Source organism: Dipodomys spectabilis, unplaced genomic scaffold, assembly GCF_019054845.1.
Source record: "Dipodomys spectabilis isolate Male_0828 unplaced genomic scaffold, ASM1905484v1 ptg000365l, whole genome shotgun sequence".
Lineage (NCBI taxonomy): Eukaryota > Metazoa > Chordata > Mammalia > Rodentia > Heteromyidae > Dipodomys > Dipodomys spectabilis.
In genome coordinates, this window is record NW_024871042.1 from 5,341,802 (window position 1) to 5,362,283 (window position 20,482).

At 41.9% G+C, this 20,482-nt stretch overlaps 1 protein-coding gene across 3 annotated transcripts in view; it reads left to right on the forward strand.

Annotated features, from left to right (window-relative positions):
• Rin2 (Ras and Rab interactor 2) overlaps positions 1-20,482 on the forward strand; it is a 193,014-nt gene that overhangs the window by 130,483 nt on the left and 42,049 nt on the right. For all 3 annotated transcript variants that reach the window (XM_042666467.1, XM_042666468.1, XM_042666469.1), the window contains 3 exons: positions 12,336-12,528; positions 15,673-15,784; positions 19,019-19,091. In XM_042666467.1, the coding sequence (XP_042522401.1) occupies positions 12,336-12,528; positions 15,673-15,784; positions 19,019-19,091 (378 nt within the window). The remainder of the gene's footprint in view (positions 1-12,335; positions 12,529-15,672; positions 15,785-19,018; positions 19,092-20,482) is intronic.

A 20,482-nucleotide genomic window follows, 5' to 3' on the forward strand; every position in this document is an offset into this window, starting at 1 on the left:
ACAGCACACGAGGCTTGGAGCAATGGCGTCTGAGCTGGTCTGGCCCTGAAATACAGTCAGGTCAAGGGGCAGGATCACAGGAAACTCTGGAGTCTCCCAAGTTCAAGGCATGGGATTGACAGATCCAGTACTCTTATCATCCAAGTACCCACCCCTGCCTCTAGTAATTCAGGTATGCCCACCATCTGGGAAGTGGGACTTCCCTTTCCTCTTGAAGACAAGATAGTACCTGCTAAAACCCAATTCCCCATCCATTTTGTGGCTAACATGGCACCACTTAGACCCAGCATCTCCACTTCACTTATTTCCTCCCCCTTTTTTTCCCTTCTCTCTTTCTCTTTCTCTTTTACTTCTTTGGTAGACCCTCGTTTACTTGTACGATTTTGTTCTTTTGCTTTTCTTCCCATGGCTTCCACAGATGAGAGAAAACATGTTCCACTTATCTTTCTGGGGCTGGCTTTGTTACATACATTGAGATGGTTGGGGAATCTTTTCACTTTAGATAGATAGGTAGATTATAGCTAGATAGGTAGGTAGATAGATAGATAGATAGATAGATAGATAGATAGATAGATAGATAGACGCATATATCTATATATGTTTCATTCTATCAAAAGGAAAAACCCTGACTATTTAAACATCCTAATTATCTTCATTTTTAGAATCTAGACTTGAGTAACACATTTTTATGTCAGACAGAAGGAGTGTTTTAGCAAGGGCCGCAGAAGGTGGGTTTCACAGAGAACACAGGGCTGAGGGAAGAAGAAATAGAGAACCCGGAAATGGATTGATCTTTTCAAAGTCTCCTTCCTTGTAAAGTTTTCAGGAAGACAGAACAATAGAACAATAACCAATTGATTAACATCGGATGACTTCAGTTTACCTTTCTTGTTTAAATATTAAGGCAGAGTAAATGTCATTGTTAAGTCAACTGAAACCATCCTGTTTGGGAAATGGCTGACATCTCCTAATTCTTCAGAGGACAGGTGAAAATTTAGTTTTGGCATGAGTGACTCCATCCAAGGTCACCAGGACTGGTCAGTAGGAGCATCATTAGTAGACTTCTCAGTCTTCTGGAATTCTGGGTAAGAAAGAAAAAGATTGTTATTTGGAATCTCTGTTGTACACCCATTATTCCTCAGAAATAAACCTAATGCTGTCATTTTTCAATAAAACTAAATCTAATGTTAACTTAGCAGCCCTACTCAGAATTAGCTCTCTGTGGTCACTTAAGGCTATTAACTGGCTGGGTGCTGGTAGCTCACACCTGTAATCCTGTCTACTCTAGAGGCTGCAGGATCTAAGGATCCTAGTTCAAAACCAGGATCTGAGAGATTTTTGTCTCCAACTAACCAGCAAAAATCTGTAAGTGAAAGAAAGTCTGGCTCAAATGGTAGAGAACAAGAAAGCTCTGGGAAGGCATGAATCCCTGAGTATTGTCACAATAGAAGAAGGGGAAAAAAGGCTACTCAGCTATAATGTTTGCCCTGAAAAGAATCCAGGTCAGTGGAAAAGGAACTACCATGTTCTCCAAAGAGCTTTAAATGGGCTATGACCCAAGGGTAGCTGGTGCTGAAGACCCCTGTCCTCCAGAGCGGTTGGATATCCACCTGACTACTGGGAGCCATGGGTTTGGTTGCCATGGAGACAAGTGTGGGTTAGGTTTTTCTGGTGAATGTATGTGCTCTGCCCATGGAGACATCTATCACTTGCATGTCTCTCACTGGATTTGTGTCAGAAATTCTTCCCCCTTCTCCCCTGTGAAGTCCGTGATGGATAAAGGGAGATCATGATAATAGTTGAATAAATAAAAGAATTTTATACTCAGGAAAAGCCATCAATATAATGAATATTACTATTTTTTCCCCAACCTGTTACTTTGAGATGGTTTAATCCATAAAGAAAAGTTACAAGAACAATACTGTTCACCAAAATTCACCAGTTGTTGAAATATTTTACACTTGCTTTATCTTTCTGTTTTTGTTTGTACTTTTTTCCCTTTTGAAGGTTGATAGGAATTAGCTCATGTGACACTTTGAGCATTTCTGCATTTTGCTTTTAAATTATTTGTGTGCATATCCTAAATAGAACCATAAGAAAACTAGCACATTCAGGAAACCTAATATTATTACTATGTTATCTAACATATACCCTTATGTAGATATTTTCAGTTGTCCTTTGTTGTTTCTAACAAGTTCTGAAGCTATACAAGATCAAGTCTATCTGTGAGTGCAGCTGGAGTTTTTCCATGTTTTTCTTTAATATGTGAGAATCCTATCACCATCATAAATAATCTTTCATGAAATCAGACATTGTTTGAAGTCACTGGTTTTGCAATGATTTGGAGTCATCTGCGTGTTCTGTGTAGATTTAAGCAGTAATATATTTTGGGGGCAGGAAAACTGTATATTAGGGATTTTCATGTTGGAAGCTCATTCCACAGATCTCTTGAGTAAGAGGGTGCATGTCAGGCTACTCCACTGTCTGATTACCTTTTCATTTTTGCCAGCAATGCCATAGCCAATGGGTGATAAATCTTAAGACTCTGAGTATCCTGTTTTCTTATAGTCTTTCTGATTTTAGTGTCCATTCATAATTCTTTTTTATTATTATTCTTATTGTCATTAAGTATTGTGCAAAGGGATTTCAGTTCAACGTGTCAGTTTACATGCTTGTAACCCTGAGGCTGGCACTCCAGCCCTCCCACCATGACCCTGTCATTACTAGAATCTCCTGAGTGTCACACAGTATCTTGCCTTTAATAAACCACTCATTATCTGCCTTTCCTCTTATATGCATGCAGACATCTGTCTTTAGAAATCTCTAGTTTCTCTTGATCTCAGCACATTGCGTCTTAGGTGGAGTTCCCTGGAAGCAGAGCCTGATACAGAGTTTCTGTAGAGGGCCCAGGGGTGATGCAGTACACAAAACAAAAACAAGGCAAAGATGTGGGAAGCTCAGGAGTATGGACAGCCTTAGATGGCCACCCTTCTACAGCCACATATTAACAGCATTAGCCCACGGTCTGTTCTCAGAGGGATGGTATGACTTCCCAGTCTTTCTCAGAAGAAGGAGCAAGCTGCGCGTTGTTGGCAAACAGTGTCCACAGTAGCCAGGACATGGGAACCTGACCCAGCTCTGGCTGGGATGAGAGCATCTACAATACCATCCATAGATCATCCTTTGGTTCTTTCTTCAAGGTCATCCCTGCTTAAAGCTAATTTGTCCTGTAATAATACACTCTCAAGCTCACATGGCTGGCTGCATCAAAGAATTAGCTGAGTCATTTGCAAAGACAAGGTTTAATTTATGGTTGCTCCTTTATGAGGCTCCATGCCCCTTATGCACTGTCTTCCTGCCTGGCTTCTGGCTGTTTAGGCTGAGGTTAGTCCTTACAACAAAGGTTTTTTACCATCTTAAAATAAGTGAGGACTTAAGATGATCCCTCCTAAGGAAGAAAGGAGTGTCACTTTATGCACTGCCCACAAGAGTGCCACAATTGTGTTGGCAGCCAAAACCTACAGCTCAGCAGCTGAGATTCTCAAGTAAGCTGGCATTAGAGGCATATGCCACCACACCTGCCTAAAAAAATAAACCTTCACGACATGGACTGGAACATGGATGGAGAATGTGCAGCTGTTTATTTTGTGTACTCAGTTTTGTAAATATATTGTCTGCCTTCAATAAACAGGCTAGCCTTCCCTGGGGAAGGCTGCCCCATTAATTCTGATCAACAACACCACTAACAAAAATACATTAAATCTTAAAGCCTTGAATTTGTGAGGCAGGTGCTTTATGTGGCCATTTGTAAGGTCATTTGAGTTCTTTTTTTTTTTTACGATTCCAAGGTGATATTTTTATGGAGAATCACCAGTCTGCTGTTAACTATTTTTTGTATGATTGGCATGTTAACACCAACTTCCTTTGGTTCTTTAAGCTGCAAATACTTGAAAATACTCAAAGGGACTAGCATGGCATTTGCAGAAAGCAGGAACTTCCCCTAATTGGACACAGACTGTCCTGTCTGGAAACTTCTAATAAAAAGAGAAAATTTTCATCGAAGACAAATAAAAGATAATCTTCTTGTTGTTTTCTTGCTCTGTGGCTAGGGCTGACCTCTGTCTCCTGGCTGAAGTAAAAAGAAGGGGATATAGTTTTCTTTTTTCAGCCTCTCAAGTAGCTGAGACTATAGATGTGACCCACCCAGACCTGACCTAAAGATATCTCTCAAAGCCTTGAGTGTGTGAGGCAGACACTTTACTGCTGAGCCATACCTCCAGCCCTTTCATGTGCTTGTTATTTTGAGAAAGGATATCTCTCTTTGCCTGGACCTCAATCCTATACTTTTATACTTCTTGCTGTAGTTGGGATGACAGGAATACTCCACCACACCTTGCTTCTTCTGTTGAGGAGGTATCTCACAAATATTTTTGCCTGGGCTGACCTCAAATCTTGATCCACTTGATCTCAGCGTCCACGTTGCTAGGATGACAGGCGTGAACCACAGACTAGCTTAAAACACGTCTTAAATAGAAGTGTGAGATTGTTCAGATCTAAAGAGAGCTAAAAAACGGAGGATGGCAACCAGGCACTGGTGCCTCATGCCTATAATCCTAGCTACTCAGGTGACAGATCTGAGTATCATGGTTCAAAGTCAGCCAGGGCTGAAAAGTCCTTGTGAGACTTTCATCTCTAATTAACCACTGGAAAACCAGAAGTGGCACCATGGCTCAAAATGGTAAGGTGCTAGCCTTGAGCAAAAGCACTCAAGGATGCTGGGCACCGGTGGCTCACACCTGTAATCCTAGATGCTCAGGAGGATGAGATCTGAAGATCATGGTTCAAAGCCAGCCCAGGCAGGAAAGTCCATGAGACTCTTATCCCCAACTAACCATCAGAAAACCAGAAGTGGCGCTGTGGCTCAAGTGGTAAAGCACTCGCTTCGAGCTGAACAGCTCAGGGACAGCACCCAGACCCAGAGTTCAAGCCCCAAAACCAACAAAACAAAAAGGGGGAGTGTCATTGGAGTCCTTGACAAGCCCCATACTTTCATTGTAACTTTATTTAGTTGGTTACGTATTTCAGGGTGTAGAGATGGAATCCAGAGTCATGAGTGTTTTAGCCAATTGTTCCACCACTGAGGTATACTCCAGCCCTTGGTTTTGTGAGATAGGGAGTCACTCTGTGTATCTCAGGTTGGCCTTAATCTTATTGTATAGCCAAGGCTGGGCTGGAATTCATGATCCTTCTACCTTAACCCTCCTGAGTTCTGGGATTACAGGTGTGTGCCCTATGACAAGGCCCAAACTAGCCTTGAACTCACAATTCTCCTGCCTCATTCTCTCTAGCTTGTTGATGACCAATATGTGTCCACAAAACCTGCTCATTGTGGCTGCCAGATGGAGTCTGTACCCGCAATTATAACTAGCATGTCTGGCTGCTTGTGCGTTCAGTCTTGTCTTATGGTAGAGATGTCCACATGGATAATCTCACACTGCCTTTGTTTAACAATCCACTCCCTTCTTTAAATTCAGGAATGAGACAAGGTTGTCCACTTTCTCCACTTCTCTTCAATTTAGTATTAGAATGCTTAGCTAGAGCAGTAACACAAGATGAAAACATAAAGGGGATCCAAATAGGAAAAGATGAAGTAAAACTCTCCCTCTTTGCAGATGACATGATCCTGTATCTAAAGAACCTCATGGACTCCACTCCCAAGTAACTTGGGCTGATCTGAAATTTTGGCAAAGAAGCAGGGTATAAAATTAACTCTCAAAAATCAATGGCTTTTCTGTATGCCAACAATGAGAAAAGTGTGGCTGAAATTAGGAAAGCAACTCCATTCGTAATAGCCCCACAAAAAATAAAATAGCTCAGAATTAACCAAAGAAGTGAAGGACTTCTATGATGAAAACTAAAAACCTGAAAAAGGAAATCAAAACAACTTAGAAAGTGGCAAAATCTCCCATGCTCCTGGATTGGAAAGCTCAACATCGTGAAAATGGCAATATTTCCCAAGGCTATCTACAAATTCAATGCGATACCTATCAATATTCCAACGTCATTCTTCAAGGAAATAGAAGAGGCAATCCAAAAATCCATATGGAACAATAAAAGACCCCGAATAGCAAAAGCAATTCTCAACAAAAAGAACAGTGCTGGAGGAATATCAATACCAAATTTCAAACTCTACTACAAAGCCATAGTAATCAAAACAGCTTGGTGCTAGCACAAGAACAGACCTCATGACCAATGGAATAGAATTTAAAACCCAGAAATGAACCTACAGACCTATAGCCATCTAATCTTCGATAAGGGAGCTAAAACAATAGAATGGAAGAAAGACAGCCTCTTCAGTAAATGGTGCTGGCAAAATTGGTCAACTACTTGTAGAAAACTAAAGCTAGATCCTTACATATTGCCCTGCTCCAGAATCAACTCCAAATGCATCAAAGATCTTGGAGTCAAAGCAGACACTCTGAAAACATTACAGGATGGAATAGATGAAACACTAGGTCTCCTTGGCACAGGCCGAAATTTTCTTAATAGAGACCCAGAAACACAACAAATCAAAGAAAAGTTGGACAAATGGGATTGCATGAAATTGCAGAGTTTCTGCCTGGCAAAGGACATAGCTAGCAAGATCAATAGAAAGCCCACGGATTGGGAGAAGATCTTTACTAGCCATACAACAGACAAGGGTCTCATATCTAAAATATACCTGGAACTCAAAAATTAAATCCCCCAACAACAAATCTTCAGAGAAACAACTGCCCAATAAATAAGTGGGCTAAAGACTTAAAGAGAAACTTCTCTGAAGAGGAAAGAAGGATGGCCAATAGGCACATGAAGAAATGCTCAACCTCCCTAGCCATAAAAGAAATGCAAATCAAAACAACATTGAGATACCACCTCACCCCAGTTAGAATGGCTATAATCAAGAACTCTAATAACAACAGATGCTGGAGGGGATGTGGACAGAAGGGAACCTTACTGCATTGTTGGTGGGAGTGTAAACTTGTTCAGCCACTTTGGAAAGCAGTATGGAGGTTCCTCAAAAGACTCCACATAGAGCTCCCCTATGACCCAGCAATCCCACTTTTGGGCATTTACCCAAATGTTCACAAACAAGACCACACTAAAGCTACCAGCACAGCTATGTTTATTGCAACATTATTTACCATAGCTAAGATATGGAACCAACCCAGATGGCCCTCAGTAGATGAATGGATCAAGAAAATGTGGTATATATACACAATGGAATTCTATGCCTCCATCAGAAAGAATGACATTGCCCCATTTGTTAGGAAATGGAAAGACTTGGAAAAAATCATATTAAGTGAAGTAAGCCAGACCCAAAGAAACATAGGTCCCATGGTTTCCCTTATTTGCAATAACTAGTATATGTCTGAGTCAAGCAGAAAAGGTCAGATAAGTTGATGTTAGGGAAATGAACCCTAAGATATGTATTCAACTGTTTTTTTCTTTCATGCGATTGTTTCTAACACATTTATAAGATGATTTCTTTGTTGCTTTGTATGTCCCCCCCCCCCCCCCCACGGTATAACCCCTGCTTTCACTGTATTTGATGTTGGTATAATTTGTGGAGGGGAAGTGAAAAAACAAATCGTTTAAATAGGGATACAGGTAGACCCATTGCAACAATGAGATGTACAAGTCCTTATGTTGAAGATGAACTTTACAACTTTGGGGGGGGAGGGCAGGATGGGATGGGAAGGGGAAACAAAGGAGGAGGCTACAATGCTTGATAAGAAATGTACTCATTATCTTACCCATGTAATTGTAACCCCTCTGTACAGTATTTTCACAAAATCAGTGGCTTTTCTGTACGCCAATAATGAGAAGAGTGTGGCAGAAATTAGGAAAGCAACTCCTTTTGTAATAGCCCCACAAAAAATAAAATACCTAGGAGTTAACTAAAGAAGTGTAGGCCCTCTATGATGAAAACTTTAAAAACCTGAATAAAGAAATTAAAGCAGAACTAAGGAAGTGGAAAAACCTCCATGCTCCTGGATAGGGAGTATTAACATCATGAAAATGACAATACTCTCAAAGGCTATCTACAAATTCAGTGCAATGCCTATCAATATCCCAACCTCTTTCTTCAAGGAAATAGAAGAAGCAATCCAAAAATTCATATGAAACAATAAAAGACCTCAAATAGCAAAAGCAATCTTTAGCAAAAATAACAGTGCTGGAGGAATATCAATACTAAATTTTAAACTCTACTACAAAGCCAATCAAAACAGCTTGGTACTGGCACAAGAACAGACTTGAGGACCAATGGAATAGAACTGAAGACCCAGAAATTAACCCACAGACCTATAGCCACCTAATCTTCAATAAGAGAGCTAAAGAAATAGAATGGAAGAAAGACAGCCTCTTCAGTAAATGGTGCTGGCAAAATTGGTTAAACACCTGTAGAAAACTAAAGCTAGATCCTTATTTATCACTCTGTACCAGAATCAACTCCAAATGGATCAAAGACCTTGAAATAAAAGCAGACACCCTGAAAACATTACAGGAAGGAATAGGAGAAACTCTAGGTCTCCTTTGCACAGGCTGAAATTTTCTTAACAGAGACGCAGAAACACAACAAATCAAAGAAAGGTTGGACAAATGGGATTCCATGAAACTGCAGAGCTTCTGCATGGCAAAGGACATAGCTAGCAAGATCAATAGAAAGCCCATGGACTGGGAGAAGATCTTCACTAGCCATACAACAGACAAAGGCCTCATATCTAAAATATACTTAGGACTTAAAAAATTAAATCACCCAACAACAAATCCTCAAAGAAACAACTTCCCCACTAATAAATAGGCTAAAGACTTAAGGAGAGACTTCTCTGAAGAGGAAATAAGAATGGCCAATAGACACATGAAGAAATGCTCTACTTCTCCATCCATAAAAGAAACGCAAACCCAAAAAAACAGCATTGAGATTCCACTTCATCCCAGTGAGAATGGCTATAATCAAGCAATCTAATAATAACAGATGCTGGAGGGTATGTGGCCAAAAGCGAATCCAACTGCATTGTTGGTGTGAGTGTAAACTTGTTCAACCACTCTGGAAAGCAGTATGGAGGTTCCTCAAAAGACTACACATAAGAGCTCCCCTATAGCAAGGCCATACTAAAGCTACTAGCACAACTATGTTTATCGCAGCATTATTTATCATAGCTAATGTATGGAACCAACCCAGATGCCCCTCAGTAGATGAATGGATCAAGAAAATGTGAGATATGTGTGTGTGTGTGTGTGTTTGTGGTGTGTGTGTGTACAATGGAATTGGAATTCTATGCCTCCATCAGAAAGAATCACACCTCCTCGTTTGTTAGAAAATGGAAAGACTTGGAAAAAATCATATTAAGTGAAGTAAGCCAGGCCCAAAGAAACGTAGGTCCCATGGTTTCCCTTATTCACAATAACTAGTATATGACTAGGACAAGCAGAAAAGGTCAAAAGCTATGTGCATATGGCCATATAAGATGATGCTAAGCAAAATGCACCCCAAGATAGAGACACAAGAGGTTTTATCTTTGTTGCTGTTGTTTTTAATGTACTTATAATGTACCATGTGATTTTTTTGTTTCTTTTGTATGTTCTTCCCCCATGGTATAACCCCTGTTTTTACTGTATTTGTTTCTGGTGCCCTGCAACTTGTACATACATTTGGGGATGGGAAGGAAAATAACAAAATGCTGAAATAAGGAAACATGTTGACCCATTGTAACAATGAGATGTCCAAGACACTATCTTGAAAACGAACTTTACAGCTTCTGGTGGGAGAGGGGGGAGTTGGGGAGGTGGGGAGGAAAGGGATGGTAGGAGAAAAACAAAGGAGGAGGTAACAATGCTTGATAGGAAGTGTGCTCATTACCTTACTGTAACCCCTTTGTACAGTATCTTTACAAAATATATATATATATATATATATTTTAAAAAGACTTAAAAAAAAAAAAAGAATCCACTCCCCCTTCGCTTCAACACCAGCCTTGAAGACTTGTCCAGGCCACACACTTGGGTTTCAGTTCTGATGTTTGAAGACTGCATATGTCACAAGCTGGGCCTGCCCAGTTGGAAATATCTACCCAGGCAGGGCATTCCTGCTTGCTCTTTCAGGGCTGTGTTGGTATCCTGTCCCCTGAGAGCTAGAAAAGTGTCAGGACTGAGTGTGGGCGAGGAAAAAAGACCCAAAACTAAGCATTCTTTAATTGGAATGGAAACTTCCTCTCTTGAAACATGACTCAGTAAGATCAATAGCTGGTCTGGTTCTCCTATTTCCCTCTTAAAATCCCCCTCCTCCTCCTCCTCTTCTTTTTCTTCTTCTCCTCCTCCTCCTCCTCCTTTTTGGTGCTAGTGTTAGGGCTTAAACTCAGGGACTGGATCTATTCTACTACTTGAACCACACCTCTGTGTCCAGTTTTTGGTAGTTAATTGGAGTTAAGAGTCTCATGGACTTTCCTGCCTGGGCTGTCTTGAACCACAATCCTTAGTAGCTAGGATACAAGCTTGTGCCAGCCTTGCCCAGGTCCCGTTATCCCTTTTAAAAAATTGGGATCACAGTTCTTATGAATACTATGTGAATGTTTCTACATAACAGTAAATGAGAGAATGTCCGTAAATGGGCCTGGTGTACAGTAGACACCATGTGGCTACAAACTGTCCTGTGTTCCTGATCGTTCTTGTTGCCTACAAAGTTGGGTAGACACCATACCTTGTTTTGATTTTTAGTTCTGCCACTTTATAGCTATGTATTAGTCTGGACAGCTTAATACCTTCTCAGGCCTCATTTGTAAAAGAGGGATAAAACATGTTCATTGATATTATCAACACCAGAGGAAGTCAGTGGTTTATTAACATGGTTCATATACTATAGCAATCACTCTTCTAAACTGTATGATTCGTTCAGGAGTTTTGGATATATTCACAATGTTGTACCATCAGCATTTCCATCACTCCCCCAACCTGGCACCTGGTACTGGCCCCACCCCTCCCATCCCCTTCTCCCCTCCCCTCCCATTCTCTCCCCTCCCTTCTCCTCAAAGCACTGATCTCCTCTCTGGTTCATGTAAATGTGTGGCCTCCTGTACCTAGCTTCTTTCTTAGCATCATCTTTCCAAGGTTTGATAATGTGGTAGCCTTAATCAGCATTTAATTCCTTTTTAATGCCTGAACAGTATTCTGTTATGAGGTTAAAACTTTGTACTTATCTACCCATCAGTTTTTAGACTTGGGGACCATTGCAACTAATGGTTTAGTTTTACGAATAGCTCAGCATTGTTTTTTGGATTTATTGTTGTTGGTATTGACTCTTGTTTTTTATCTTTTTAAGTATTGGGGTTTGAATTCAGGGCCTCATTCTTGAGAGGTAGGCACTCTATTGCTGATCCAGCCCTTGGTTCCCATTGTGGTTGGCATGGTAGACCTACACCACCATACCCAGCTTCTTTTGTTGAGATGGAGACTCAGGACGCTTCTGGCTCTACTGACTTTGAACTGCCATCAGCTGGATCTCAGCCTCCTGCATAGCTAGGATGACAGATATGCACCACTTACATCTGACCTGTGATGTTTTGTGGTAAATAAAGCTGATGATGAGAGTGCTTAGATTTGTCAGAAGACATAGAATCTAACTGTTTAGGCGCAAAACAAATATTCATAAATATGTTTTGCCTTCAGAGGGGCTGTGTTCATTCCCATGATAGATACTATTAAACATTAAGACCTCACAGCTAGCCATTTATGGAATTTATGATTTAGACTTCCATCCTCCAAGTCAGAATTTATTTATTTATTTTTTGGTCAGTCATGGGGCTTGAATTCCAGGCCTGGGCGCTCTCCCTCAGCTCTTCAGCTCAAGGCTTTACCACTTGAGCCACAACGCCACTTCTGGCTTTTTCTGTTTATATGGTGATGAGGAATCGAACCCAGGGCCTCATGTATGGGAGGCAAACACTCTACCACTGAGCCACCTTCCCAGCCCTCCAAGTCAGAAATGTTTTATGCCCAAGGACACAACCAGAACTAAGCAATATTTTAGGATGCTCAGAAACTTTTGAAAATGGAGTTAGAAATAGAAGTTTGAGTCTGTTGAGTACAAAGGCTCTCTTTAGTATTAGGGATATGAAGTAAAATAAAACATCTGTTTGCCCTCCAAGATTTTTAGTCTTGGATTGAGTGAGACAGTAAAGTTGTGACTTGATGAGATATTGCCTATACTATGCTAGGGCTGCGCTGTGAGCCTGTAGGGATGGTCTCCTGGCTAGGATGTTGGCAGCAGTCATTGACCCCAGCCATTCTCTTTCTCCTAGCATGGTCAGACACAAAGATGATGGTTATTCTGAGGAAAAGGACATGAAGACCTGTCCCCGTGACTCTGGCTATGACAGCCTCTCGAATAGGCTCAGCATCTTGGACCGGCTCCTGCACACCCACCCCATATGGCTGCAACTGAGTCTGAATGAGGAGGAAGCAGCCAAAGTCCTGCAATCCCAGCCTCCAGGGGTAAGGCCCAGAACCTCGGGAGACAGACACAGGCCAGTAGAGCTGCTACAGTCCTAAAGAGGAACACTGAGAATGGGTTCCAGAAAAACTTTCCCAAGCTTCTAGACCTTGGTTACAATGTAAAGAAATTCTGGAAACTGTGAAGGCAGCTCCGAGGAATAGATCTCTTCACATGGGAGGTGCAGGGCTCAGTGGTGTGTCAGGTCATTTGGGTAAGCAGGAGGAGCTCTTGCTAGAGACTCTGAGCCTGACTGGTTGAGATTGGACATCAAGGGTGAACCTGGTTCGGGGGTCCTCTGCTGCCCCTTCTGCTGTCCTTTTATTCTGAGTCTGGGACTCCTCTATAGCCAACCATTCAGCTTCAAAATTTTTACATATGATACCATGTGTATGGCGACTGCTATTGAGGTAATCCTCTTTTTCTTCAGCTTTCTCAGTGGCTTTCCATATGAGTCAAAATCCCATCAGTTTTACCAGCTTCTGACTATCTAAGACCACTGTTTCCTTTTAGGAAAACTACTCCTATAGTGAAAGGTATTAGCTCAGTGGTAGAGTGCTTGCCTAGCATGCACAAGGTTTTCAGTGTAACACACACACACACACACACACACACACACCCATAAATGTATAGCTATACCTTAAAAACAAATGCTATTCAGTGATTGGTATGTTCTGTGTTGTCCCAGTATGCTAGTCTCTTGCTCCATGTGGCTATGTACATTCTTCTAACGTAAAGTGAATACAACTAGAAATCCAGTTCCTTGGCTTCCCTAGCCACCTTTCAGTGCTCTTATGCCGCAGGTGGCCGCCATATTGGATGACACAGGATATGCCCATCATTGCTCAACATTCTACTGGAAAGCACTTGCGTACAATGTCTATTTCTTGTCAAAGGACAAATACTAGAAACCACAGATAAAATAACACTTAAAACGTGTGACAACAAAAAGAAACTAAGAAGTAGATGGAGAGCAAGAAGAAATTTCATCAGAAGCTGCCTGAGGAATGTCAGGGCACAAAACCAAGCTTTTAAATTTTCCTAAAATCCAGAGAGTATCTATTATCACTCTCTTTACTTATAGGTGAGTCTTCCTTTACTTGGTTATACTTGAAAACAAAAAGAGATGCTGAACAAGCCTGAAATCTGAGATCTGGGCAGAGATTAGGAGGATCTCAGTTCAAGGCCAACTCAAGAAAAATGTTAATGAGACCCTGTCTGGAAAATAAACTAAAAAGCAAAAGGACTGGGACATGGCTCAAGTGGTAAAACACTTGCCAAGCATGCACAGGAACAGAGTGCTAAATTGAAACTGCATAAGAAGAAAAAAAGAGAAAAGAAGGAAAGGAGGGCAGGGGAGGAAAAAAGGGAAAAGAAAGAGGAGAGGGGAAAGGAGGGGAGAAGAGAGGAGGGACCAAGATTTCTTTTGGAATATGCTGGATGATATCTTTGATCATCTTTGTAGAGAGAATCCCCTCCTGAGAGGCCCCATTTCTCCCAACTATCTGCTCTTGCATTTCTACCAAAAATTCTGAAGCAGAGCATTGCCATGTTGCTAGGCAACAATTCCCCTCCCTGTCCAACTTTCCTGGAGAAGGCCGTGTCCATTCCTGTGGAGACATGCACAGGAACAAGCCAGGCAAGAGTGTTTTCTCCATCTGGGTGGGGCCTTCTTGCATGGACCAGGAAATGGTTGTGTGCAGAAGGATGGTAAGTCATGCAGTCTCTGTCACATCTACTTGGCCCTGCCATTATCTTACATAAGTAGCCTTCAATACTATGGAAATGAATGTGTTTTAGTACAGCTTACTTACAGGAAATGGAGACAGGACGGATTTAGTTTCTAGGCCCATGTCTCATCCTGCAAGAAACACAGTCTGGGAGTGGCTCTTTTAACATCCTCATCTGTGAAGGGAGTAGTGCTTTCTCTCTGGCAGCCAAATGCTGCCTCTCAGCACTGGCCCTTTTTCATAGGATACTACATAGGAAACACCTGTTTGATGTTAGGCTGTGCCAAGAGGCATGGAGGACCCAGATAAATGAGCTGGAAGAGTTCCATAAATGTTTCTCTGTGGATGCTGGGGAAAAAAAGAGCTCACAGGTCTTCTTGGCTCTCCTTTCCTGACTCAATGTTCATGCCCACCTCCTCTCCAATAAAGTAGCTTAGAAAATATGAACTGGGCATAAGAAGAGAAACAAAGGTTTGATGGCAAAGAATGAAATTCTATAGCAAGACAGAGGGACAGAGAAAGGTGTCCAAATGCAGAGGAAATACCCTAAGAAACAGGAAACAGGACAGGTGAAGATCCTTAAACAAGGATTTTATACTGAAGAAAGGAACCAGGACTCAGCCAAGGCTGCCTGGCTCCAGGGAGCATTGTTGGATTTGCAGACCAGATGAGTGGCGCCTCCTTGATTCGTGCAGTGCACAACCTGTACGTCAGATTGTGGCGTATTTATCTCTGCAGTGACAAACACTAAGATGATATCCTGAGTCAGCTGAGAACTAGTTTGGTTTAAAGCACATATCTGAAGACAGAAGTAGCAACTAGAGGGAATTATGGGAAAGCGGACTGACTTGTCAACAGACAGCCTCAATGTTAGTTACCCCCTAACTCCAAATGGAGCAGTCATTTGTGTCTGCAGAAGATTGAGCCATCATGTCTGGTCTTGCCATATGATCCCACTTTGTAAGAGAAGCTAGAAATTCAGGTTTGTAATGCGACAACTAAAACTACAAAACAACTCCCAATTGTTCACTATTGGAAACAAATTCATGACACCATGAGCCAATGAACCCCCAATTCACCCTATGGTTTTGCATGTTACCTGTATTTTAGACATCTATATGCAACAGGGACTGGAAATTGTGGATCTCTTGCATTTTTACTAGGCCAGAAATGCTTCTGCACGTTGGGAGATGCTAGGTTTATGAAGAAGTTGGGGTCAAAGTCAGTTAGCAAAGCAAGGATGCTTTAGCATGCTCTTAGAACACCTAGGTCTGGCAGCAGAGTGTCCTCCATTAAGCCATACACTTCTGCTGGGAAGGAGGTCTATTCATGGACATAAGATGAAAGGATAATCATATGTTCAGGTTTCAGTTTTCTAGATGTTTCCTAAGCTTGACTTTTTCTTCTTTCTATTAGATTTTCCTGGTTCGTAAGTCCACCAAAATGCAAAAGAAAGTTCTGTCCCTTCGCCTGCCCTGTGAATTTGGAGCCCCACTCAAGGAGTTTGCCATTAAAGAAAGCACATACAGTAAGTAAGCAGTGGGTTGTCAGGGTCAGGACTGGGCTTCAGTAAAGGCCCCCCAGGTCTCCTGGAAGGAACTGGAGCTGTGAGACAGGTAGACATGAGTGAGTCCTGATACTCTGTGACCTATCTCAAGAGCCTCATTTTGCCCATCTGTGCAGTGGGGTGATAGGTGACGGTAACATCCCAGATATGACTAGGTCAGTTAAACAACCTGCGCGTCAAGTCTCCAGCCTGCTGCTGGGCACGTGGTAGGGGCTTAATGGAGACTGAATTCCCTGCCTGGTCCCCAGTTAAATAGAGTATGGATTTGGTTCCCTGGTTTTGCTGATGACTAAGCAGCCCCTGAGCCCTTTGACAGGATTACAGCTAAATAAAGCATGTGTCTGCACATCTCTGTGAGTTAATAGTCCTCTGGCAGATGAGCTCCCTCCAGGCAATCACTGTGCAGTCTTCTGTGAAGCGCAGTCATCACAGGTGGAATCTAGGCCGCTGGGTAAATAACTGGCTAGACTTTTGAAGGGAGACGATGTTCAGTAGTGTGGCTTTTCTTTCTGCTATTCTGTGGTTGCTGTTTAGTTTTTGGTCATTGGAAAGTGAAGTTTCAGGCTGCCAAGTTTTAAGTAAAAAAGGGAACACGCAGTTCTGATGTACTGCCAGTCTTCAAGAAAGGATCGGAAGATGGGTCTGAACACCAAAGAGGACAGAGGCTTCCGTGCAGATCTTGGGCTTGAAAGCTGAAGGGTGAAGGCAGGAGAGGCAAGTCTGGAAGCATGTCTGAGACCATTGCTCATTTCTTCTCCATCCTGACCCATCTACACCTCTCTTTCTATATTTGAAGTATCTGAAGGTACTGAGGTCAGTTGCAGGGCAGAGATGAGATTAAACTCAACTCAGATGTCAGTCTTTTCCAGCCACATCATCTTTAACTGCTAATCTCTGGAGGGTACATTTCTAGCAGATGTCAAGTATGCTAGCCCCTGTGATCTGCTTCTGGGTCAAGGGTAAAACTAGAACTCACAGGGTCAAGGATGCCAGGGGAACTCCATCTACCTAAGAAGGCAGAACTGGCCAATATTGGAAAATCCATGGAAAGGTAATCCAGAAACAGGTTTCAGATCCACTGTTTTGAAGACAATTAATTAATGGTGAATTTATATTAAATTCATTAAGAGATTCTGAGTTGACATTTAAGTTGGCCAACCAAACAATGACAAATATTATATGTGTGTTATTCTTGATTGTTTATTTGATTGGTTTGTTTGGCTGTCATGTTTTGTTTTTTGAGACACGGTCTTGCTATATATCCCAGTCTGGTCTTGGAATCACAGTCTTACTGCCTTAGTCTCCTGAGTGCTGAGATTATGGATGAACATACATGATCAGCATAAATTTTTGTTTTTGCTGGAGCAGGGCCTTTCATTCACTTGGCTTGCTTGCTCACTACTGATGCTCTACCACTTAAGCCATGCATCTAGCAAGCCTTTTGCTAGTTAATTGGAAATGAAATCCTGCAAACTTCTCTGTCCAGGCATAAAAGGCTTCTAACCTTGATCTGCCAAGTCTCAGCTTCCTGAGTAGCTACGATAACAAGTAAAAGCTACCAGCATCCAGCAATAAATCTTCCTATGTTTTTGTTTGCTTATTTGTTTTAGTTTAGTACTGGACCTGAGGCTTGAACTCAGGGCCTACGCACTGTCCCTGAGCTTCTATGTTCAAGACTAGTGTTTTACCACTTGAGCTAGAGCTCCATTTCTGGCTTTTTGTTATGTTTTGGTGGTTAATTGGAGATAAATGATTCATGGACTTCCCTTCCTGAGGTGGCTTTGAGCCTCAGATCTCAGATCTCAGCCTTCTGATTAGCTAAGATTACAGGTATGAGCCATCAGGGCCTGACTCTCAATGTTTTTAAAAACGTTTCTACTATACAACGTTCACTATGATGAGTGGCCTACAAGCTACTTTCTTTTTCTCCTAGAAGTATAGTCAATTTTTGTGAGTCCTTCCAGACAGTCTACTAAGGTCATTGTGGCCATGAGAATTTTCCTCCCTAATATGATAAAACCTCTGTCACTCCCTAATCCACTCGAATGACTTCAAGTGATTAGGAAAATTGATTTGGGCAAATTGTGTGTGTGTGTGTGTGTGTGTGAGCACTAAGGCTTGAACTCAGGGCTTAAGTGTACTATCCATTAACTTTTTTGCTCAAGGTTGGTGCTCTACCACTTGAGCCACAGCTCCACTTCTGGCTTTTTGCTGGTTAATTGGCAATAAGAGTCTTATGGATTTGTCTTCCTGGGCTGGCTTCAAACTATGGTTCTCAGATCTCTGAGTAGCTAGGATTACAGATGTGAGCAACTGGTGCTCAGCTACATACAGTGCTTTCAAGTAAATTATTACATTTTCTAAAAATATCAGTTCTTACTACTTTTCTGAGAGGTAAAGAAAATACATAGGTGAGAAAACTGAAGTTTAGAGAAGTTAATTTCCCCCAAACAAGTTCCCTCCCGGCAGAACAGGAGAGAGTGTGGTCTACATGCATGTTTGTTGTTTCTCTGCATGTGTCTGTTTATGACACAGTATGTTCAGGGGATGAATGCATGTTACCAATACAAATAAGCAAAATAGTACAAAATAAGCTAAGTGCGGGTAAGAAGTTTGACAAGAAATGCACTCAGTACCTTACATGTGTAACTATAACCCCTCTGTACATCACCTTGAGAATAAAATTAAATAAGCTAAGTAAATAGAGTATCAAGAAGTCTTGGAGTATTGCAATAAGAGCAGAATTTCAGCAGAGATGGACTGGAGGGTGACTGACAAATGCATGAGGATTTGAGATCAAGCCACTCACAGCTCCAGTGCTTAGTTGCTGTACAAAATAGGCTCCAGGCTTACCATGTGGTGATGGCCTCTCATCTTCTTACTCCTGCTCAACGTTATGCTTTGAACTAAAACAAAAAGCCAAAACAAAACAAACTGTTGTGCAACTGAAGCCTGTCTGCCTGGTATGTTTACCAAGCTCCTGAGCATGTGCTAAGCATGAGTCAAGGAATGAGGCTCTGGGCCCCTGACTGTTTACAGCCTGTGTCTGGCCAAACCAGCATCCTCCTCACAGCTGGTTCTGATAAAGCACACGGTAGTTTGTTTTAGGGGCCTGTGCTAGTCCCTTAGACAGCTCTTCCTTCCCCAAATAAACTCAGAGAGACTCAGCTGTTTGATGGAATCTCTCTTTTCCAGCCTTTTCCCTGGAAGGCTCAGGAATCAGCTTTGCAGATTTATTCCGGCTCATTGCTTTCTACTGCATCAGCAGGTAAGCTTTCTTCCTCTCTGTATGAGTTCAAGCATCTGCTTGGTGTGCACCATGCAATCTTGATTGGAGTTGGGAGGAGGGACCCAGGAGGCTGGAAATGTAGTAGATGTTGAAGGGAAGGATTGTTTAAAATGTTTACCAAGGCCAGGCTAACGACGGAAAGGACTACCTAATCCCTCCAGATGTAAGGTCTCATCAATGTGATTATTTCTTCAAGCTGCTCTCAGGAGTCACCAAACAGAAAACACACACACACACACACCACAAATACACACACACACACACCACAAATACACGCACATACAAATGGACACGTATACAGAAAACAACCAATGATTCAATCCTAGACTATTTTAAGATCCCTGGTGATATTCTTGAAATCTCTCCAGGGGATGGAGACTGATTCTACAAATGTGGGTTCCTTAAGCCAACACGTAGATTTTTCATGATGGTTTGTCAGGGTGCTTGTGTTCATTTCATAAGTGAAACAATTGTTATAGTCTCCATGAACTGAAGCCTCAAATCAGTATGCTATCCAGTGCCAAGATGGTATGAGGTGTAGAAAGCTTTTTATAATGCTCATCAGATTTTTCTTTTTGTCTAGTAATGACAGCTTTTCACACTCAATGTTCTCCTGTGGGGAAGAAATGACACGTTTGTTATCCATAGGTTGGTATTGCCTGCCCTGGTCACCAGAGCTCACTTGGCTTCCTTGACTTTGCTGTTTGCTATCTGGAACCTATTCGGGGAACTATATCACCAAAGTTCTTTCCAGTGGTTGCAGCCCACAAAGCACTCAAAACGAAGCTGAGAAGTCCCTTTGGGTTGAGTTTACTTTAAGGGCTGGCTAGTTTATTTCTCTGGGGCTGAATTAGATACTCATTGTCCCTGGTAACCTGGCCCTGAGGTGACCTGGTGGCCCTGGTGACTGGGCACTGAGCTCTTCTGGCCTCTGTGGCTACACAGTAAATGACCTGAGGAAGAGGAGGTGCTTTCCAGAGGGAGAATCCAGTGCTGTTCACCTGCAGGAAGAAAATGAGGGCTTTTAGAATGAATGCCCTGTAAGCCCCTCCCATGGTGGGGAGGGAGTACCACCTGCTTCTCTGGATTGGTTACTAATCCTCGCAGCCTGTGGAAAGAAATGTGCTTGTAAACATTTAAGTACAACTACTGACAATGAGTAATTTCAGATTAAGAGAACGAAAACATTGTTTAGATGAATACTGCCATTATTTCTTTTTATTTGATCTTTTAAAAATGGGCTAAATAATACATTCCTTCTTAACACACATATAATCACCAGGCATGCCATAGGCACCGAATGTAGACTGAAGCCATGCTATGTTCACAGTGTCTGAACAGAGCAAAATACATACATACTGTGTGTGTGT